Genomic DNA, 23,666 nt, shown 5'->3' on the forward strand with positions numbered 1-23,666 from the left:
ATGATTCCTGAGGGAGTGAGCCAAGGTTCACCATGGAAGGGAAAACATGCCAGGCAGAGGGGTGACATCATAAAGGCCCTTAGGCAGGGAAGGGCTCTCCTAGGAACTACAGGGAGATTCTTGTAACTAGGAAAAAAAACATTCGGGAAAATATTAGGAGATTTTGATGGATAGAATAAAGTCAAAATACCACTACTTACTGTGGATCACGAGTGTTGTATGGACTCCTTAGACTTAAAAGAAAACCTAAAAAGAACACAGTCTTATGCACTGGTGAGGTGGCAGAGTGTGACAAGCTTACCTCGGAGCTGATGTCATGCCTGCACCCCAACGCCACCGCCAAGGCCATCCTTAGTGATGGCAGACCCTGAATTCAGGGAGATTTTACCTTCTGCCCACAGTGGGCATCTGATGGGTACTGAGAATTGAGTGCAGGCCTGTGAGATTTTAGAAGAAACACACAGACTCGGGTCACTCATGTTTTAAGGAATGAATGGCAAAGATCTCAGTGGGTTCACAGACTATGTAACCCAACCACTGAGTAGAAGCACAAGCTACCCCCTATGGTGGACAGGAAGGCCAGGATGTTCCTTCAAGAGAACAAAGGTTTTCGAATGCATCAAGTGAGGCTCAGCAGGGGGCAAACACTGACAGAGTCCAGGAGGGTCCGATAGGCATCTAAGGAAATGTTCCTGTTAATCTCAAGGATTCGACCTCCACATACAGCTGGCTGTGTTAGCCATGACCTGTGTCACCAAGACCCACTGCTGTCTCCTCTCACGTCCTCTCTTATTCATTATTGTATCTACAAATTACGATGAAAAACTTTAAGAAGGTTAGTTGAGCCCATGCCTCTATTTTAAAAATCAACCCATTTGCTATTATTGCAATTCCTATAGCTCTTATATAAGAAGATGGTGATGTCTCTAAATCCAGTTCTACGAGATCTACCATTTGATTTAACTGTCTGCCTGGCTTTGACTTTAAGCCATGTCTGTCCTGTGGCTGTCCAGGGTGATTCTTGAGCCATCATGGAGGTGCTGTGTTTATCAGATGGTGACTCAAGCGAGAACTAGTGGGGCCTTGTCTTGTGTTCCTCCCCGACACCCCAGGGTATTTTTATAATGCCCATACCGAGTATGCGGTTTCAAGAGGATAAAGATTCACTCTCTGGAACACGAGAAGACAAAGAGTAAAGTTCCTAGGCAGTAGGACTGGCCAGAAAGCCTATCTCCATAGGTGTTCCTATTAAACTGACCCTTAACAGCTCAGTTGAAACTATGATACAGGACTCATGCACTGAGGCGTCAGGTCAGGACCTCATAAAACAGTTTTATCAGTGGTTTTTATGTGAAGGGAGGAGACAACTTCTGGCTGTCTATAATAATGGTGTCTCGGGGGACATGGCAGAACAGTGACAGTTTTTATTTTATTATTATTATTATTATTATTATTATTATTATTATTATTATTATTATTATTATTATTATTATTTTTGGTTCTTTTTTTCGGAGCTGGGGACCGAACCCAGGGCCTTGTGCTTCCTAGGCAAGCGCTCTACCACTGAGCTAAATCCCCAACCTCTTTTATTTTATTTTTAATTCTCTCTCTCTCTCTCTCTCTCTCTCTCTCTCTCTCGTGTGTGTGTGTGTGTGTGTGTGTGTGTGCTTGTGAGTGCAGATGCCCCCAGAGACATCCAATTACCCCTGGAAGTGGTTCTGAGCCATCAGGCATGGGTTCTGGGAACCAAACCCAGGTTCTGCAAGAGCAGCAAGCACTCTTAAAAATTATTCTTCTCTCATACACTATATCCTGACAGCAGTTTCCTTTCCCTGCACTCCAAGCACCAGTATGCAGAGGACATAGCACAGACCCATGCATTCTTCATGATTGCTGTTTAGTCTCTGTGAGCCCCTATGAACATTATTTAGTAGATTCTGTGGGCAGTGTTCTCCTGATGCCCTTGACCTCTCTGGTTCCTATAATCCTCCCCCTGTCCCTCAGGATTCCCTGAGTGCTTTTGTTTGGGTATGGATCTCGGCTTCTGCTTCCATCAACCGCTGGAGGAAGCTCAGATGACAATTGGGCTAGGCACTGATCTATGAGCATAGCAGAAGACCATTAGGAATCATTTCATTAATTTGTTTTCCAGTTATGTTTGTTTTATCCTAGGTCTCTGCACTACCCAGCTTCTGGTTCCCAGCTGTCCTGGCAGTATTGGGATGGGCTCCCTCTCTCACGGCATGGGCCTCTAGTAGACCAGTCATTGATTGGCCACGCCCACAAGCTGTGAGCCACCATTGTCCCAGCACATCCCAGCAGGCAGAGCAGGTTATAGATCAAAGGTTTTGTGGCTGGGTTGGTATTCCAGTCCCATCATTGGAAACCTTCAACAAGCATTCTTAACTGTTGAGCCATCTCTCTGGCCCCAACAGAGGCATTTTTTTTTAATGTTCTAGAAAGAAATCAAGTGTAAGTGTTTCTACTCTAAGTGTACCTAGATTAGGATCAAATGGTGGCTAAAGGAGCCAGCTGATCATTGGGTGCAGATGCCCGCTGTGCACAGAAGGCTGGGTCTACTGCAGGCAGAGGCTGGGTGACCTGCAGTAGTATGTCATTAAGAAGCGCACTGCGTTTGAGAAGGTAAAGTCCCTGTCATGGTGCCATGTCTCCTGGAGTCTCTCTGGTTGCAGAGCTTAGGCTCAAGCCAGATGGCAAAGGAAAGATTAAGGAAAGGAAAGAAGGTCTCAGATCTGTTTTCTCAGGGCGAGCAATGATGGCAGAATCTGGAGCTGAGAGACTATACATTGGCGATGTGTGTAACTGCAGCTTGGCCCTTCAGTTGCTCAAGATAAAATATCAGGTCATTATTCACACACACACACACACACACACACACACACACACACACACACACACACACCTCTTTCTTGCTTCAGTCACAATAGGATGTCTTAGTGGCCTCACTTGCAGGATAAATGCAGAACATCATGATCTTGCTCCCATTGCTATGGTCCCTGCCACCCTCACCCCTTGCAGGGGTTATTGCGAGCTCCCTGGCTCATGAGACAGATGTCAAGAGTCTTTGGAGTGTCATTGCTGAATCAGTGGAACCCTGAGGAAGAGCCTACTGGGAGGTCTTTATGTTACCAGGGCCTGCTCATGGACAAGATTAAGGCTCTTCTGGTAGACATGAGTTAGTTCGGTAGAGGCGAACAAACTGGCAACTCTATAGCCTCTCTGGGTTTCTTCCTGACAATGGGATCCCTCCCCTTTGCTTGTATTCTCACTCTTTCTGATGTCATCTGTCTAAAGGACCCTGGACCTCCAGAACTACAAGCTCAATAAACTTTTTATTCTATAGAGTTACCTCACCTTGGGCAGCCTGCTGTAGTCTACACTCATGGAAACAGGTTGATGGGGTGGGGAAACGGCTCATGGTTAAAAGCCTTGCCTGCTCTTCCAGAAATCCCCAGTTTGATTCCCAAAACCCACATGGCTGTTCATAACCATCTGTTACTCCAGATCCAAGTGATCTGCTCCTGGGTTCTGTAAGCACATGGACATACATCTATGTCTCTGGTACACAAACATCCTTGTAGGTAAGTACTCATATAAGAAAATAAAATCTAAAAAACCCCAAACAACCCAAAACACTCAATTTGAAGCATGGCAATAGCTCCCATGTTTAAGTCTCGCTACTCACTTAGTCTAGAACCTACTTAGTCTAGAACCTCCCTCACAGACACACACACACTCCGAGGCTTCTCCGCTAGACGACTCTGGAGCCTGTGAAGCTGACAGCACTAAGGCCAGAGTCGCCTTCAGCAGGAAGGCCAGGTTCGGTGCTTCCCTTAGAGTTGCTTGTGTCCTCTGTGGGTCTCTGCATCTGCACCAACGGGAGCAAGCATCCCCAAGCGGAGTGCTGTGGGATTGGGAAGCAGTAGGTTGCAAAGGCCAGCTATCTGGATCTCCACAGGCCAAAGGGAATACCTGGCAGAGGCCACAGATCCAACCCGCTCACCCTCCACTGAACTCTGATCCTCAGGTGGAGGATCTCTCTCAAGTCCCATCCTTTTGTGAGCCAAAGCTCTTGCGGGCCACCTGGATTCCTGCCCTCTCACCCGAGGAGGTCTGCTCTCTGATCGGATCTGATTATGTGATAGATCCTGTGCGACTGAGGCTGAAAATCTGACCTCTCTGTAGCACCCCTACCTCACCCTCCTACCCCTACCTCATCCCCCCACCCCACCTCTGAAAACACACACTCACACATAGTTTCTGCTTTTTACTTCAGAATTAATTTTGAGATTTTTTTTTTCAAACTCTGGTTTTCCCGGTTGCTTCCTGGTTGATTCAAACAAGTAACCTGGCCAGCAATTCGAGGTTGTTATTTATTTGACTAGCTGTACTTTCATTTGGGAATGCTGGCCTTGCCCCTGGGCTTCTGGCTCTGCCCAGGCAGGAAATAGAGTTTAACATTAGTCAGCCCCCATCAAAGCACAAAGACCAAAGCTGTGTTTCTCTCTCGCCTTTGACCAAAACTCAGTCAGCAAGTGTGGATGGTGGTGGTGGTGGTAGTGGTGGTGGTGGTGGTGGTGGTGGTGTGTTTCTTCCTAAAGTTTAAAAACAAAATTATGTGTATAGTTTTTTTTTCCTGACATGTGTAGTGTGTGTATGTATCTGTGTGTGTGTGTGTGTGTGTGTGCGCGCACACACCCCTGATGTCATAGGAGGCCCTGTGAGGACGTCAGCTTCCCTGGAACTGGAGTTCCACATGATTGTGAGTCACCATGTGCTGGAAATCAAACCTGAGTTCTCTGGAAATACTGATCTGTATCAGACTGAGCTGTCAATACCCCAACACACATGGGTAGGGTTTATGAAGCCCCACCCCTAGCTGAAGGGATTTTTGCAATTAATGGCTGTTGGGGGAGGGGACTCACTCTTCTTCAGGGAGGTAGACACTGTTTAGTTGCTCACATTCCAGCTCCACACCCTAACGTGCTCCTTGATGAGAGCAGGTACAGCTAAACCCGGTGGGGCATACAAGAAAAAGTACGAAAGCAGGAAGGGAAGTTTTGGGAAGAAAGGTTACATAGGAAGTGGGAAGGGGATGGGCAATGGGAGTAGAGACTGAGTATGACCAAAATACACGGTTAAGATGTATGGACGTGTCAAACACGAAGTACGTAATTACTCAGAAAGAATGTGGAATGGCCAGAGATCTTGTCCACCAACATGGTCAGCATCTATAACCTGGTGTCCTGTAAGAGCCATCACAAAGGGGATATGAGCAAGGGGCCACCACATGTTTAGAAGCTGGGATTGCTGTGGACTGTTCCTGGAGCTGTATCATCTGTGGATGGTGTGGAAATATAACGGGGCTTCAAGAGCTGAGGACAGCATACCATGACATGGATGGTGCCTGGGACCCTGAGAAGCAGGAGTCACTTCCTTCTAGGGGACCCGCCATCAGAAATAAGGAATTACCCACAGCAGGCCTGGATAGAGACATCTCAGAAGCCCACAGGTAGCTCATTTGTAAAAAAAAAAAAAAGTTGCTACCATTTTTCCTTACCTTAGCCATACGGCTGTATAGATTTCATTTGTGCGTGACTGTTTTTCACTTGGCCTTGATGTGCATAATTATTCTATTATGCCCAACTTTCCTATTTCCTTCTCCTTTTGCTCCAGTAAATTCTGTAAAACTAGATGTTTCTTGATAAAATGATTCTTAAACAATCAAAAATTGAGGTATAGGGGCACAGCATAGCACAGTCCTAATAGCCCAGGTGTGGGCTGTGTTTTCTCATCTTGGAAACAATGTAATAATTGCACAATGGTAGCTCCAGATTAATGTTTGACTCGCAAAGAAAGTCTGAAGAAATCGTGTTTAGAAATGTTAGAAAATGAAACAGCCACTTACTGCTAGAGCCATGCAGGGTCCGTTACCAGGAAGTGAAGGAATTTACTGGAATTTTGAAGAAGCATTAGTACGAGAGACACAATCATGGGATAAGGGAAAAATGGAGTAAGGGAAGGCAAACACGGGAAACTTTAATTTGGAAAGGAAAAGGCTATTGAAGTTATGAAATGAGTTTTGCACAAGAGTTGAGAGTGCTTCCTGGCCTCCTTTGGCTATGTATGGATAAGAAAGTATAGAATGCATAAAATTATATGTTAGTAAAACTAGTCAAATCACTGGGACTCTTAGGAGAGTCATTGTATGCACTGTGCAGAAGAAGAACTGCTGAGGTAAGGGTTAACTTGACTCTGGCCACCACCTGGCAGTTTTGCCTATGTCATTTATCACTAGAGCTTCACAGGAAAATGCAAGTAGCTGACCTGGGGGCTCTGAGCTCTGCAGTATAATAAGTCAAAAGTTAAAGTTTAAATAATGATACGTTTGCAATTATTATTTTTGTCATAGGCCTGGGAATAGGGGAAACTTGAAACTTTGGGGAACAATTCTAATTGTTAACACTTTGTGAGATATGGTCATTCTTTTGAATTTGATTTGGCAATGATTATACGATGTCTTTTTTTTCTACCTGCTTTCAGAGTATCAATAAAAGACTGGGGCAAGAGAAAGGCAAGAGGAAGAATGCACGGGGGGGGGGGGGAAGAGAAAGAGAGAGAGAGAGAGAGAGAGAGAGAGACTTTAAGCCTTGAAAAATTGCCTGTCAGCTTGTACCCGAAAAGTGTGTGTGTTTTAACGCACCTTCCAGATATCTCTGCTTACGGTTGAGAACCTCGATCTTGTGTCGAGGCTGGACCGTAGCATTCAAGGAAGATCTTCCACCATCTCAGACCTCTTCTCCCACCCACTCAGAGTGCTCAGGGCTGATAAAGTTCTGACTTCCACCATTAAATCCCCCCCTAGAAGCAGGTTCCATTTCCCAGGGATGAGAGCAGGGCAGATTTCTTTGAAAATCTGGCACATTTTGCCTTTTGCCTCATAATAAACAAGTGTGTGACACAGGCTGCGCTTTTAATGAGTCACTGTAGAATAAACTGATGCTCTGCTTAGCTCAAGGTCACATGAGGCGTAGGCATTCATTGTGGATCATAAGCTAAGTGATCTTCTGCCAGGCGTTGTCTGTCTGTCTGTCTGTCTGTCTATAGAGAGTCTTTGTCTTTGTACAGAGAGTAGGCTAAGAGGGATGTCTTAATCAGCCTCTGCTGTGGTCTCAGTATCGCACCAATATCGCTCCCAGAGAGATGGTATTGAGAAGTGACCAGCAGCAAGGCTGGAATTGTGACCTGTGCAAAAGAGGACCAAGGTGGCTTCTTTGCTTCTTGCCTGATGAGATGACACAACAAAGGTGTCCACTGCGCGGGGCAGGCCTTCACAGGTCACCAAATCTGCTGATTCGAGCCTCAGAATTACAAGTGATCTCTGTGCTTTAGGAAACACCCAATCACAGGCACTGGTTTTCAAATCCTGACAGGACAGACACGGGCTGCCTTAATGGATCACTGGTGCCTTGGCTGAGCTCAGACGCCATGATTTCATTGCTCAGAGTTTTGGGGCTGAGCAGTGAGTGGGCGAGTGGACCTCTTCTCCCCAGGGTACTGGGCACTGTTAAAATCTGTGAAAACAACTCTTAGTGTTAATGACAAGTTCTCTGGTTGCACAGTGTCAGCAATGCTTTTGATGTCCATTTTCCTGGACACAAGCAGACATGTTTGGGATGAGGCAACCTGGTTCCCTAATTGGCAGCTGCTGAGTTGTTCCTTGTCGCCCTGGCTGCCTTGAGCAAAGGACTGGCAGTCTAACAGCTAGCTAGACAACCCTTGCAATGTACGGACATTCCTGGACACTCTACACAGTCCTTGAGGCAGCTCTGCAAATACAGAAGGAAGCTGACTTCTCTGGCGTGTGAAGATAGTTCCAAGCAGCTCCAACTGGTTGAAAACAGTTTTTATTACTCTCTCCATCTCTCTCTCTCTCTCTCTCTCTCTCTCTCTCTCTCTCTCTCTCTCTCTCTCTCTCTCTCTCTCTCTTTCTCTCATTCTTGACTACCCCACCTCTGCTTGCTCATTTGCTCTGTTTCTCTGTCTCTGCTTTTCTCGCTCTTTCTCACTCACAGGCGCTCTCTCTCTCTCTCTCTCTCTCTCTCTCTCTCTCTCCTCTCTCTCCTCAAAACCATTTCTGCCTCAGTCAGAGAGCTTGTGTCATCCTCACTGGGACTGGTAATAGGTGCTAAGATCATCATTCGTCCAAACATCAATTCCCTAATGACTAGGATTGGCACTCGGAGGTAGGGTTTTGATTGGATCAGAACACAACTTAGCGATTGTGACTTCTTGTAAGAGCCAAGGCTCTGACTGCTCCAAACAACTCATCCTGCTATGCACGCAGGCTGCTTGGGCTAAAATGAGTATTTCGGGTGATGCTCCTTTATTGCTGAACTAGAGAGAGATGGCAAGTGTGCGCCAGCCGACACTGAAGAGGGGGACAAAGACTGTGAAGAGTTGTAAAGAGACTCAGCGGGTCCCAGTCACCAGAAGAAATCTAGAGCGCTGCCGATGTATCACAGGGAACTTCTCACACTCAAGGCTGATTGAGCACAGAGACATGCCTTCTGCCTCGAGCTGAGGGCACTGATTCCCAAGGACAGTGCAGACTGTAACACTAGAGGGCGCCACTGTCTGCTGCCTCTGCCTGGCCACTGTTGCCAGGAGAGGCTGAGGGGAAGTAAAAGCTGCCTATCTGTGATGTCAATCTCTCAGCGGCAGGGCCAAATGACCCTAGACAGCTAATTGGTGACAAAGGCGCCTGCAGATTTGGTACTAGATGGGTCCCACGCTGAACCTCGACACAGCGAGGGCAGACACACTGAGCAAATTCCTGTGTCTCTTATTGTATGGGCACCAGGTTTATCCGCTGAGTGAGCCCCATCCTCCGGATCAAGTTACTTCCCAAAGCCCCACCCCTTAAAGTCACCACGCTAGGGCCTTTTGGCTTTGCTGGCTGGGTAGAAATATTCACCAGCAGGGTCGAGGAAACATCTTCCTGATCTGTCAGATTTGAGTTTTCTTCATGAAATCATTGACTGTGAAGCATGGCTTTCCTCAGGATGCTGGCAGGAGACCCTGTGCACACACTGCTAGAGCGCACACTCCAGCACCAGTCCTGGGCAGCCAGAGACTCTTGGCAGGCCTTCCTGGCCAGTGCTGGGGGCAGTTAGATGGAGCCTCGGAGTTCTTCCAGAGGTGTTACAAGCTTAATTGCTTTTCAGAGAATTTTCTCATCCCACATGCTTGGTCCCAGCAGTTAAAAAATCTGCTGCTTGTTGAAACTTGTGAGCTAGTCAACCATGGGCAATTACATTCTTCCTCTTTGCTCTACCCAACTTTCCTGGATCCATCAGCCTGGGATGTGTCCAGGTTTGGACTGCGCAGTCTCTCTTTAAGATCACCCCCTCCTCAGGAATCCTTAACACAGCCTCTTCTGGGCCTGCTCCTGCAGCTTTCCTGACTCCTTGCTTTCTTCTCCTTCCATTGGTATGTGCTTGTCTGTGCCTGTTCCTGATTGCCTCTGCAACACCTGTAGTTATGTATCATGACCAGGACAAACTCGCATGCATGGCCTGCTAGAAACTTCCCTGTACAAAGTGGAGACATGCATGACCCCCAGTTACCCCCAGCTGCAAAGGCTTTGTAACTCATCACACTTCTTCCCATTGTAGTCACTCCAAGTGCTTGTCATACCTTAGCTGCTGGAGCAGCAGAAATTAGTGATGAGGATGTCTTTCCTTCCCAGAAGGAGCTTAGAGACTCAGAAAAGAAAAGCTACCAATCGCACCGTGCGCGCGCGCGCGCGCACACACGCACACACACACACACACACACACACACACACACACACACACACAAGTACACATCGCTACAGTAAGCACTACGGAAGCACACAGTGTTCTCTGAGTTCAGAGGATGCGAATTGTATTGTGTGGGCTCAGCAGAGACATTCTTTTTAGACAAAGGTGGAGTCAACCCAAGTGCTCTGAAACCCACAAGTTAATAATGGAGCATAACAATACAACAAACCAACGAAAGAAGTCTGAACAGTGGCTTTGAAGTACAAAGGCTATTTTTGTACAACTCCTGTTTCTCCCCCAGCTGTAGAGAGGCACACAGGAGGCACACCTTTGTAGAGGAGCCCCTGTGACCCTGAGACACTGCCATCTGGAAGCAGTTTTCATAGGGTCAAATTTTGGCAAGTGCATAGAGACGGTGACCAGAAATGCTGCAAATGGTTTGGTTAAACTCTACCAAAATGACAGTGGCTTTACTAGCCAACCACGCACCTCAGGTCACAACTCTGTATGAGGTTGCCTGTAGTGTGTGCTGTGGGGTGGTTACAGCATTGGGGACCACAAAGAGAATCAGAGCCTATGATACCCAGTCAGAATGGGAGTCATTAAGAAAACAAGCAACAACAAATGCTGATGGGTATGTAGGGAAAGGGGACCCTGAGACACTACTGCAGGGAATGTAGATTGGTCCCGACACCACAGACATCATCACTATGGAGGGTCCTCAAAACGCTGAAATGGAAGATGCTCTAGAGAAGCTCTGTGCCAACACACCACAGGATGCTTGTGTCTCTGCTCATTTACTGCACTGTTTACAGCAGCCAAGCAATAGGATCAGCCCAGGTGCCTGACAACAGATAACTGGACATTGTGCTGTACGTGCAGAATGGAGTTTTATGTAGCTCTAAAGAACAGTGAAGTTATGTAATTTACTGGAAAATTGGTGCAACTGGAGATTAATATTTTAAGTGGGAAAAAACCAGACTCAGACAGACAAATATGCTTTCTCTTACTTATGGACCCAGATTTCTTATCTATCACCTATCTATCTATCTATCTATCTATCTATCTATCTATCTATCTACCTATCTATCTATATATCTACATCTCTCATCTATCTATCTATCTATCTATATCTATCTATCTATCTATCTATCTATCTATCTATCTATCTATCTATCTATCTACATCTCTCATCTATCTATCTATCTATCTATCTATCTATCTATCTATCTACATCTCTCATCTATCTATCTATCTATCTATCTATCTATCTATCTATCTATCTACATCTCTCATCTATCTATCTATCTATCTATCTATCTATCTATCTATCTATCTATCCATCCATCATCCATCTATCTATCTATCTATCTATTTACATCTCTCATCCATCTATCTATCTATCTATCTATCTATCTATCTATCTATCTATCTATCTATCTATCTATCTATCTACATCTCTCATCCATCTATCTATCTATCTATCTATCTATCTATCTATCTATCTATCTATCTATCCATCCATCCATCCATCCATCCATCCATCCATCCATCCATCTATCTATCTATCTATCTATCTATCTATCTATCTATCTATCTATCTACATCTCTCATCTATCTATCTATCTATCTATCTATCTATCTATCTATCTATCTATCTATCATCTATCTATCTATCACCTATCTATCTAGAATCAAATAAGTAACAAAAGCAGAAGGAGATTAGAGAGAGAAAAGAGACTAGTGAGGGAGTAGGTGGAGGAAGACCACAGAGAAAGGGTCAGGGGTGAAGATGGTCAGTGTATTTGACATGCTTAAAAATACTTCTATATGAAATTCAACACTAATTTCTCTAACTGCATGTGAACTTATGGCAACAAAAGAAAAAATCTAGGAAGAATCATTATAATGCCAAGAAATAAAACAGAATTATGCATGGAGTGGCACATGCGACTGTTGTCACAACAGTCTTCTATGAGAGCTCATGTCTTCTTTTCTGTTTTCTCCCTTGTCACCACCAAGATGATATCTGTGTCTCTTCATGCCTTGCTTTCTTAGGGCCGTGAACCCTCCTCTGTCATGAGAGCCCCTCCCCCTCTCCTCCTTCACTGCTGACTCCTGTTTTAGGGCAGAGTCCAAATTTCATCCTCATCAGGGTCTGGGGGAGTTTGTCCCTGGGAAGACCCTGAGGCACATGTCAGAGTTCAGACACATGTGGGTGTGCTAACTACCTCACCATGGAAGAAATCCAACTGCGGTGGAAGTTAGTTTTGGCTAGGCAGGAGCAGGGACGTGGGCAAGCCTGGGACGAAGCCTGCTGAAGACCTACTGCCCATCTTGGGTGTTTGCCTCGATCTTCTGAGTTATAATTGTTCTGTACAAACATCAGGGCAAGTCCTGAGACACCCAACATCATTATTTTCCTGAAAGACTGACAGGATCAAACTTGATCAAGCCACCTTCGACTCCCCACAGAGCTAGCTCCCTGAAGTCTCTCCAGCCTGCGTGGTGGCTTCGGAGCCTCTCCCTACCCTGCACTGTTCACTGGCGCTGTCTGCCCTTTCATGTTGAAAACAGTCTCAACCAACTTTGGAATCTGGGAAGGAAAATACAATTTACTGACGAGGAAACCCAAGAGTGTTCGCAATGTTCTCTGCCGAGGCTGCAAAGTGTTTCCTGGCATTCTGGGTATTTATTTCTCAGGGTGGGCAGTGGCGTCTAGGAATGCCCCAACTTCTACACAGGAGCAATTTACTTGCTTTGATATCACTTCCTTTTCTGTCCCGATGAGTGGGCCAGCCTGCACTTCAGCCCTCATGTAACTTTCATTCTGACACACTAAAGAGTTTTGACCACGTGGGCTTCCCTATGCATTCGTACAAACTTAAGGCAACTTACTAATTTGAATAGCGCCCAAGAAGAATAAATGTTTTGGGTATAAATATGGCCCGAGTATGTCGCAGGGAATAATCACATGAAGAAGTTATTTGGCTTGCCTAAATTTCAGATTTACCAAGACAATCTGTATCGAGTTTGGCAACTCTATCCTCTTACAAGGACTCCTCTGTTCAGCTAACCTAGGGGGCAGAGCACTGCTAGTTATTCTGGTATGTGTCAATGACTCCCTACAACCTGCAGGGGGCAGTATGATCCTGTGCTGTTGGGCAAGTAGGTGTGGGATTGACATCTTCCAATGCCTCTCTCTACAGGAAAGACGTGCACTAGGAGGTGGTTGGGAAGTTGCCTTATCTGACCGAATTTCGATTACTACAAGAAACACCTTTCCCTTCAAATATGAAGTGAACCAGCAATATTGCCCACTAATCTTACTGCAGGTAATATGAAGTCAAGCCACCTTCCAGACCAAGTGGCTCAGATACCATATAACACTCAGTAACCCAAGCCACTCTGGCTGTCCAGAGCTGGATTAAGAACTTGGGTTTAGGACGTTTGTCTGAGGGCGCAGACCTACGGACTAAGATGTCAGTGCCAAGCCTCCTGGTTTATCGCTATTCTACAATCAATATCTGGGAAGCAAAGCCAGCCGCTTTGCGTCTGCCCATCGATGGATAGATGGATGAAAGTTACGGTGCATATCTCAGTGGAGTTCTATGCAGCTATAGAGAAAACGGGAATCATGACATTCACAGAAAAAAAAAAACACATGGAACTGGAATTAGTGGTTGTACTGAGAGAATTAGCTAGGCTAAAAGACAAGTGCCACGTGTTTCCCTTACTCACAAAGCCTAGATGGAAAGGTGCACATATGCATAAGTATGTATTTATGCATGTATGTATGCATACACGTATGTATTTAAAGGTGCACATGTGCATGCATGTATGTATGTATGTATGTATGTATGAATACACCCCACATTCATCCCACCCCCATCCTCTTGGACTTGTTCAGCCTTGGGCACCCCTTGCCTCTGGGGCTCTTTCTCTGCCCCTCGAATTCAGCCTCTCATGCTGTTAGATCCATGATGAAATCCGTCCCTCCTCACACCCTTTTGCTTCATGGCACAAGGTTTGTAACCCCTGCTGGCCCCGGATCCAGCCTCCCCTCAAGGTGGCCCTTTAAGAGGATGTCCCTTGGCTTGCTCATTCCTGTGTGTCTTTGGTGCCTTTTCCTGTGTCCCTTGTCCTACTGTGTCCCTTATCCTAAGGCGATTCAGCAGATGTCTGCAATGGAAGTGACAGGGTTGAGAAGATTGTGGAACAAATGACTAGAAGTTGCCCTGGACATCTCCCTCCTGTGATGGTGGCTCATGGGACTTTGCACAGCCAAATTCAGATTTATTAGAACCGCAGCACAGGGGTCCTGCCGTGCAGGTTGGGCTGGCCTTCCTGTGGCCCCCACCACCACAATTACCCAGCAGCTGGGTTGACTACTTTCCCTAGGAAGAGCAGGCTCTGGGTGGTCACCTCCCAGAGCAGAAGCAGGAAGGGCCTGTTAAAGTGGGCGTGTGGGGCTGACGTCATGTTCAGGGATGGGGGCTGGGAGAGCAGGCCAGAGGCAGCTGCGGCCTCAGTTCCCTTCTCGTTCATGTCCACGACGGCCTTGTGCGATACCTAGAAAAGAAGACGACAGTGTAAGCATTCACTCTTGGTTCCGAGGGTAGAGGACACCTTCCCCAAGCCTTGGACAATGTCTCAGAGTCTGTTCAGATCCCTCGGGTCCAGGCCCCTTAAGAAATAATCCCAACTTATATATGTCACCTTCCTAAGCTGTCTATCCTGACACGAGATGGCCTCAGCCCCATTGAGGAGCTAAGGGCAGACTCAAACCCAGTAGCCACCTCCCGGAGCATTTAAGTACACAGGGCACAGGCGTCTTTGAGCTTCACCTACCCTTTGTAAACTCCCTCTGCCTTCTCATCTTAAAAACGGCTTGTGGCCAAAAGCAGGCCCTAACGTGCTGGGTAGAATTGAGCCCCAAGTTGCCCTAAGCACAGAATATTAAATGTCTCATTTCACAACTTCTCAGCAGGAAAGGACTCTGTGACTTTAAAAGAAGTTGGGAAAATGGTCTTGATGAGTTCTTTCGTCTCCAAACAGGTCTAAGAAAGACAGCTGAGGCAGGCCAGGTCACTGTGGAAAGTTCTCTGAAGTTTGTCATTTTCTTCTTGTCCACCACCCCACACCACACAGGCTTGCATGCACACACTCATACATATACCACTCCCATGCACACACAGCCATTCCTTACACACAAATGCTCAGACACAAGTCCACATCCCTGCTGCCTTGGTTGGGTATTTAGCTCTCTGCTGGTCCCTCCCAAATACAAGACAGAGCCCATTCCTTGTAAGGTCCTAACAAAGACTCCGATGACAGTGGACATCTCCAACCTAAACAGGAGAGCTGAGCTAAGCTCTAGAAAGAGCCCGGACCGCTTTCCCTCCTGAGAAAGACTGTCATTTCTGTTAGAGGGCTACAGATGCTTGCCTACTCCACGTGGCTTGTGTTGTCTCCCATCAAGAGAGAGAACATAGCCCTTTCCCACTGCCTGAACAGGAGACCTGCTTTTAGGCAGTGGCTGTGAGCAGCCATTATGTAGGCCTGCGGGGGATGGAAGGGTTAAGAGCCACTGTATAGTTCTCCTGTCTTCCTCTTCTCCTCTGAGAGAGGGATTCTTTTCCTTTAACTTCCAATCCTGGAAGAATTTGTGAGGATCAGATCTGTAGCCAGTGTTAGGAAGCTGCTTCAAGGAGGCACTGTCAGCTAGAGATGGGCCTTGTAGAATGCAGTCCTCTGAGTAAAGCAGCTGCCATCTTTACTAGACCATCCATTTGTGCCTATAAGTGTCTGTCAGAATAGGGCGTGCTGACTGTTGACATCCCTCACAGTTGGAGGGGCGACGAGAGCCATCCAGCCCCTCATCTGAGATTCCATCAGCTCCTCTCAGCTACCTGTACACAATCCTGCTCTATTTATACATGGGCTCAGGAAGAGTATACGGCTGAGGAAGGTTGACTGAAGAAGGGCTCTATTGAGGCTGAGTGAAGATTTTTCCATGTAAGCCGATTTGGGGTCACCTAGTCTCCTGCCAGTAACCCTTCACCCATGCCTAAAGAACTCAGCGGGTCCCCACATAAAATCTTACTTTGGTTTGCTCTAGGACCTAAAGGGGAATAGGTAGACATTATTTCCGTCTCCTCTGGGAAGGAATTCTCACAATAAGCCTCTGTTGTGATAATGTCCTGTGGTGTAGGGGAGGCTTGTTACCCAGCAATGCTGACCACTACACTGTCTGTTCAGTCTCTATAGCTTTCTAAGCTATCACAAAGACAGAGCTCCTGATGCCCCAAGGTGGATTATTTGGGATAGAAGATGGCTACCCCTCACCTGGCATAATTCTCGCTCTGTGAATGACCTCAAGTGTTCTACAGAACCCTACATTCATGCATATAGTCCTACATGACTAGTGTAGATCTAGGGAAGGGGAGATGGAAATGGGGCTGTCCAGGAATAAAATCTGTAAAGACTGTGGTGTCGAAAAGTCGGTCTCGGGAAAGGACTGGGGTCCTTGGTTTTCCAGTGTGCGTCATGTTGGAAGACACCCTCCCCCACCCAAGTTCACATCCCCTTCCTTACCCTGGAGACAGTTTTGTTGAGCTGCCCCATAATTCCTGATAGGTCGGCTTCCACGTCAAAGAGGCTGCTGAGGCCAACGAGGGGCAGGATCTCTTCCAGGTTGTAGGTTGCAGAAACTGAAAACCGTGGCAGGTGCAAATCCAACAGACTACACAGAGAATCAGAGAAGACGCGCTGCTCTGTTGGGCGTTGCCTGTGCCGCGGCTGCTAGCCGCCTGAGCAGCGAGAGAGAGCAGGGTACCCCAGCCTGGGGGATGTTCAGTCTTCCTGTGACGTGATTTGCTCTGGTAGAAGATCCTACTACCTACGCCCACCCAAACCTCCCTCCACATAGACCTCACAGAGACTCATGGCTGGATCTGAAAAGTTTCCTGGCAGACAAGATCGCCTTCATTACCTCCCCCGTGTTCGTGGAGAGCTTTCTAGGTGCCAGACATTAGCCAGAGTTTCGCAAGGCAACGCTGATTAGGAGTACCCGATACCAGGTTGAGTAAATACCATTTGTGTATCCCACCTCCACGTTTGAGTCATCTGCAGGTGCTTCAGGCTCAGTTTCCCAACTCTATTTTGCGGGAATTCATTGATCCGGTCCCAGTGCAAGCCGCCATTGCCTGCTCCACCTGCCTGAGCTTTTCTAGAGAACGGCAGAGAGATGCCCGCCCCCTGGTGGTGTTGCAAGCATCTAGAGCAGAGATTCTTAACCTTTGGGTCGCAATCCCTTAAAGGAACCTCTATCTCTGAAAATATTTACACAATTCACAACAGTAGCAAAATTACAGTCATGAAGTGGCAATAAAAGTAATTCTTTGGTGGTGGTGGGGGGAATCACCACAACACGAGGAACTGTATTAAAGGGTCACAGCATTAGGAAGGTTGAGAACCAGTGACCTAGAGAGAGGGCTGTGGCATCTGAACCTAAAGCCTGACTGTCTGTCCTCACCATCAGATTGTCATGCTCTCTGTGATGAATGTGGAAATGTCTTTTAACTCAGAGTAACATCTACCCCTTTTCCCTTGAGATTACTATGTTTCCCCCTTATTTATTTGCTAATTGCCGGCGCTCTGTTAATAACCCTTGCTTTTGGGAACAGTCCACTTTTAGAACATTCAGTTCATAGTACATTTATCATGGCCCAGCCCACTGTGGGTGGTTCCATCCCTGGTGGGGTGGTCCTGGGTTCTATAAGAAAAGAGGATGAGCAAGCCATGGGGAGTGAGCCAGTAAGCAGCATCCCTCTATGGCCTCTGTATCAGCTCCTGACTCCAGGTTCCAGGAGTCTTGGTCATCTTTAAAAATTGTTCTTGTCTTATTTTTTTGGCAGACTTAAATTGTTATGAAAAAGAAGGAAGTAAGAGGAAAGGACCCCTAGAAGGGATAAAAAGACAGCTTAGAACACCCTTACATTTTAGTACCAGTCTAAGTTCTTTAGATACTGGCTCCGTTGGTCCCTCACACCCCCATGTAGTAGGTAGCATATCTTTATTTTAACAGTTGAGGAAATATGTGGCCCAAAGACACAAGGAAGACATCAGTGAAGTTGAGGGTGAGATAGTGCCCAAACCCATGAGGGGCTCTTGGGGGTTGCGATGAACAGAATGGCCCCAGTTTTGAGCAAGGACAGGCAGTACCTTGGGGCACCTACCTGGGCAGGAACCGCTGGCCCCACCTTCTCAGTGTCTCTGGCTGGAGGGCAGCCTCTACCTGCTGCATCTTCCCAGGGTCAGGGAGGACCAGCAGCAGCAAGGCGGTGCCGCTGTACTCGATTTGCAGCACAGTGCACGATGCCTCCTGGTCGTACAGGAACCTATGCATTTCCTTCTGCCGCATCATGGGAATGCGGAGCTGCAGCCTCTGGTCCACGAAGAAGCTCTCCTGCTTCCGGGTCTGGTAGCGATCAAAGGGATGCTTCCACTTGGCTGAGGGTACAAAATACAAAGAACCATGAGCACATGGGCAGGGCAGAGACTCGGGAACATCCACAACGTCATGCAGGGTGGGTGACGTCCTCTGGAATGTGTAAGTAGCAGGGCCCAAAGCCAGGAGGCATGAGAGCAAGTCCCAGGGGTAAGTAACCTGTGGTTGTGCTGAACTGAGAGAATTTATCTACAAAGCACACGCTGGGTGGTCCTGCTTTCCTTGCACAAGGTGTTATTTCTATTAAAAAACATTTATTATTATTTTATTTGTATGAGTGCGTACCTGTAAGTCTATGCACCATGTACATGCAGTACCGAAGGAGGCCTGAAGAGGGCACCATATCCCTTGGAAATGGAGTTGTACACAGTTATCATAAATTGCATCCAGGTCCTCTGGAAGAGCAACCAGTGGTCCTAACCACTGATTCCCCCAAAGCACTGTCTCTTACGTCACCAGGAGTGAATAAGAATCGTGCATTTCTTAGTAAGGTAGTAGGCACGAAATGATTGAAGCACCCTAATTTCCAGAGCCATAAGGGTATGAGCTGGGATCAGCAGCCTGATTCGGAAGGCACAGTTGGGGTTTGGTGGGAATGTGACCAAAAACCCTCTCTGACCAGATGCCTCAGTGTCTGCAAAGAGCTTCAAGCTGGCATGGTGGCCCACACCTGCAATGTCAGCCCTCAGGAAGCGGAGGCAAGAGAAGCCATCTCGGCAGCCTGCCCCGCCCCCCTCTCTCTTTCACTCATTTATTTGAGTCAGGATCTCTGTATGTAATCCAGGCTGATATCAACTTGTAAATATTCCTGGCTCGACCTCCAAAATGCTAGAAGTGGAGGGATGTGCCTCCACACTGAACAAGAAACCCCCTTTCTGGGAAGCCAACCCAGGCCAGGATCTCCATTGAGAGTTCTGTGGTCCATACCTTACACCATCCCTCTGAGTCATCTTTTCTCTCTTGCTACTTCCACAGGGGAAACAAGGGTAGGGGAACTGTCTTATCCACAGGTGGCAGGCCCTTTACTTGCAGAGAGAGTCATATTCCTGTCCGAGAAGTCTCACCTTTGAAGAAGATATAGTTCAAGAGAACCATAAGGGTGTCACGATCGAACTCCGGGAGACAGCCCACCACCTGCCCATAGGTCTGCTTCCTCACTAGGTCATTGATCTGCTGCCCTGTGGCAGCTGCTTCTGTGAAATTGGCGGAAAAAGCCAGGGCTCCATACAGCTCCTTGGCACTGTCCAGAAAGCGTTGCTGAGGCTTTAGCTGCCTGTCAAGGAACAGAGAGTGCCCCAGTTTCAGTTCCAGTTTGGGGCTGGGCAAGTCAAGCGTGTGCAGGAGGCTCTGGAAGCCCCGATGGATGTCAGCTGCTGGGGTCTCTGTGAGGTTGAAGCCCAAGCTTTGCAGAATTTGAGCCTGGGTGTCAGCATGTGCCCCCAGAGAGAGCAGAGCCACGGTGCTGGAGAGGCTCACGGGGGAGAAGAGGATGTTCCCTGGTATTTCCTCTGCTAGTTGCTTGTATAGGCGCAAAGCAAAATTAGTAATGGTGGGTGTGACTTTGTGATAGGCGGGTGCTGGCTCCAGGGACTGGTGGCTGGCTGGTTGAGGTGCCCCTAGACTCTTATCTCCATGGGCAGAAGATGGCTGACAATGGACAGGAAGCAGGAGCTCAGCTATCAGCAGCCACAGCCACACTGGCCCCATTGTCTGAAAAGAAGATGAGGAACACATTGGTCTTCTTGGAAGAGGACACCATCACCCCCTAATCTTACATTAAAGCCACCATCCACACCTAATCCCTTCCGGCAAACAAGGAAAAGCGTGAGAGAGAGAGAGAGAGAGAGAGAGAGAGAGAGAGAGAGAGAGAGAGAGTCTGTATGTGCGCATGCACGCGAGTGCAACTGGAATTCCAGTTGGAAAAATAGGTCCTGCAGTTCACCCTTTCTCCATTTACCTTCTCTCCTCCTTACCTTCCTCGTCCTCCACTCCCTCCCCCTTCCCTCTTTCTTCCTTCCCTCCTCCTCTACTCCCTCCTCCTCTACTCCCTGTTCCTCCCTTCTCTCCTCCTTCTCTCCCTCCTCCTTCCCTTTCTCCTCCTTCTCTCCCTCCTCCCTGTATTTCCCCCACCCCTCCCTTTTCTCCTTTCCCCCACTCTCCCTTGTTCTCCTCTCCCTCTTTCCCATATTCATTCTCTTCTCTTGCCCCATGCTTCTTTCTTCTCCCCTTCTTTCCTTCTATCTTATTCTTATGCTTTTTCCACATTCTCCTGGACCCAGTAGTTTTTGCAATCGTATATGATATCTGAGGCTCCGTTGGGCCTAAAGGTGTGACCCCGACTATCTTGTGCGTTAAAGAAATTAACACAACCCCAAGATTCTCTGCGTTTAGGGCAGTGGTTCTCAACCTTCCTGATGCTGTGACCTTAATACAGTTCATGTGGTGGTGACCCTCAACCACAAAATTATTTCGTTGCTGCTTCATAACTGTAATCTTGCTACTGCTGTGAGTTGCATTGTAAATGTTTGGTATTCAGGATATCTGATATGTGATCTCCTGCCAAACCCGTGGTTGCGACCCATAGGTTGAGAACCATCGGCTTAGGGAGGGCGTGGTTGAGGGAATAGCCAGTGTTTGTCTCAGCAGATGCCTACGTGACTGCAGGCTAAGAGGCATACTAGGGGACAAAGCTTTATACAAGCACAGAGGATGTTGGGCCCTGAGGGTGACTATGGAATAGTGCAGTCAGTTGCAAGAGGGACGGTGGTGTTCAGTGCCTCTTTCAGGCCCCAAGGGGAGAGCCCTGCACCCTGAAGCGAGCATTAGCCTGGATCAATCAAGCCCACAGAGATGAAGGCAGCCTCTGAAGGAGGAGGAAGTACCAGGACAGAAGGTTCCTGGAAGGAGAACTGAAAGGGGGATGGGCTCTGTCTCCACACCTCTACTGCCTAAAAACCACCTACTGTGTGTAATGGTAAAAACGCCTGTGTGTAAGGATGCAGGGGCTTTGAAAACATCTGTTACTAATTGTGTTTTACCTACCACAAAATCATATGCCTAGCTTCCAGCACCTCGACCCTCATAATGGTGCTTTGCTTATAAATGGAAACATTACAGATATAATTATGTAAAATGGGACCATTAAAGTGGGGCCTGTATGACTAGTGCCCCTGAAAGAAGGGACTTTGGTTTCTGAGAAGTAGCCAGGGAGGATTGTGGGGAAGACACAGGCAGAGATGAGACCCTAGTGCAAACCAGACAATTCTGAAGGTTATAGCAACCAGGGGTCAGGGAAGGGCCTGGTATAGGTTCGTCTGCACCGTCTGCACAGCCATCACTTTGATTGTAGTCTTGAACTTCCAGTTTCCAGAAGTACAAGGCAAAGAGCATCTGTTTAAACCCCTGCTCCTGTGTGCAGAGACAGCCCCCTTCATGCAAATGTCAAGTGTCTTATATTTTAATTTAAGTTATGGGATGCGCCAGAATAGCCATTGGTTACCTTGGCAGGGTTCAAGGTGCTTTGAAAGGCGGGAGCAGAGTCGTGAGTGCAACGGTGGGGGGCAGAGCCTTCAGTGTCCACAAAGCAGGGTTCACCCCACTTCCCTCCACTTCCTTCTTTTCTCTTACAGGTGTTCCCCATCCCTACAACACTGCAGAGGACTTACTGCCCTGGCCCCCTGCATCCCAGAGTCTTCTGGACCCTGATACCCTCCTGATCCCTTCAAACCAACCTCTCTACCTTTTAATTATACAGCGGCTACACGCTGGTTTTTCTAGTTTGTCCTGAAAGCATCCACAACGTGATCAACACCTTCTGTGCATTTTGCCCATGTGTTGGCCTTTGGCTCTGTGTGACCTGCTGGAGTGAAGGGAGGGGAGAGGCAGATGGAACTCTGCTCCCTGGTGCCCAACCAGATTACAGGCGCCACCTGCTGGCTAAAGTAAGGCTGGTATCAACTAAAGTCACATCCTCCCTCCAGCACCGGCTCCACGTAAGGGGCTTAAGGAGAGTTTTGTGTGCTTGAGACTTTCCTTACATTAAAAAAAAAAAGAGGAAGATGTTGAATAATTGGTCCGCCCTGGTAAAGTAAGGACAGAAAATGTGAGGGCGCTATTTGTGGTCATTGATCTTAGCACCCTTCCTGACCCCAAGGTGATTCGCAGAAGGATGTGTTTTCCAAGGAAGACTGAACTGTAGCTAGGGGATCCTGGCTTGAACTAGGACACTGCAGTTACTTGCTGTGTGAACTGTCTCTGCAATTCAGGGCCTCCTTCTGCAAAGTCCAAATGGCAATGCTACTACCCCTTCTCGGGATTTATGAAGTCTATCTTGCAGAGCACCAGCTCATGAGAAATACAGTCCAGAAGATTTTGTCCCGTTTCTACCGAGAATGGGTGCACTGGAAATTTAAGTGCGCTTAACTCTGCTCCCAGGCAGATTCTCAGAGAAAATGCAGAATCCTGTTCCTGAGTTATAACCTTCTTGTTTCTAAGTGTTTGTTTAAGTGCCGGGGACATCGGGCACATTGCATCATTGCTGCACACCGAGGTATTTACAAATGTGTGGGGAGGGCATAGGTGAGCATAGCATTCTGGGTAATCAATGATTATATTACTGCTGCTTCCTGCCTGCCACTCAAACATCTGGAAGCTATTGAAATGCCAAGAGTCACAGTCTTCCTCGTCTTTCTGTTTAAACAAATGCTCCTGAGACCCTCAAGTCACAGACACCCTTAGACCAGTTGTGTGCACAGGGAAATTAGAATTGGCGAGGCTCAGTGCCAGACCTGGGCTTCTGTGCAGAGGCTTGTTGCCATAACTGAGTTTCTGATAAAGTTGCTACTTAGCTTCTAGCTGGTTTTATGCTGGCAGTTCATAGGTCAAGATTCCTTATGGCTGAATTTTCCAGAGACGATTCCTGAAAACCTGAAGCTCTAGCTTCAAGATTCAGAAGCAGGACTTGCTGCCCCTGTTTCTACCTCTAAAGCTGGTGGTAGGTAGGATATATATTAAACAGACAGACAGACAGACAGACAGATAATGGCCCACCTTCATTTTGGGTACAGGGCATACTCACAGAGAAGCCACCCAGGTGGGCCCAGCTCCACAGTCTCGTACGGCCTCCTGCTCACAGGATCATAGTGTTTGAACACCACAGCAGCCTGGTCGATACTTGTCAGGTTGATTCCTGGAACTGACAGGAAGGCAAATAGGACAAATGGGACATTTTTTTCCAAGAGTGTGACCTGGCTGCTGGTCCCACAAACAAGCAAGCGACTTGTGTTTCACAGCCCCATTCTGTCTGCGGGTGTTGTGACATTGGTGGT

At 47.4% G+C, this 23,666-nt stretch overlaps 1 protein-coding gene and 1 long non-coding RNA gene across 3 annotated transcripts; one reads left to right on the top strand and one right to left on the bottom strand.

Annotated features, from left to right (window-relative positions):
- The first annotated feature begins 4,847 nt into the window (after positions 1-4,847).
- On the top strand, positions 4,848-13,503 carry LOC134479253 (uncharacterized). The gene is made up of 2 exons (XR_015623323.1): positions 4,848-5,533; positions 13,037-13,503. It is a non-coding gene; the product is annotated as an uncharacterized LOC134479253 (long non-coding RNA).
- A 599-nt stretch (positions 13,504-14,102) lies between these two features.
- Positions 14,103-23,489, bottom strand: Serpina11 (serpin family A member 11). 2 transcript variants are annotated; one of them, NM_001008776.3, is given in 6 exon segments: positions 14,103-14,399; positions 16,425-16,572; positions 16,939-17,058; positions 18,068-18,341; positions 19,404-20,049; positions 23,417-23,489. In NM_001008776.3, coding segments are annotated over 5 exon segments (1,389 nt in total). In that variant the 5' UTR covers positions 20,047-20,049; positions 23,417-23,489; the 3' UTR covers positions 14,103-14,195.
- Between the last annotated feature and the right edge of the window lie 177 nt (positions 23,490-23,666).

This window comes from Rattus norvegicus, chromosome 6 (assembly GCF_021556685.1).
Source record: "Rattus norvegicus strain SHRSP/BbbUtx chromosome 6, alternate assembly SHRSP_T2T, whole genome shotgun sequence".
Classification (NCBI taxonomy): Eukaryota; Metazoa; Chordata; class Mammalia; order Rodentia; family Muridae; genus Rattus; species Rattus norvegicus.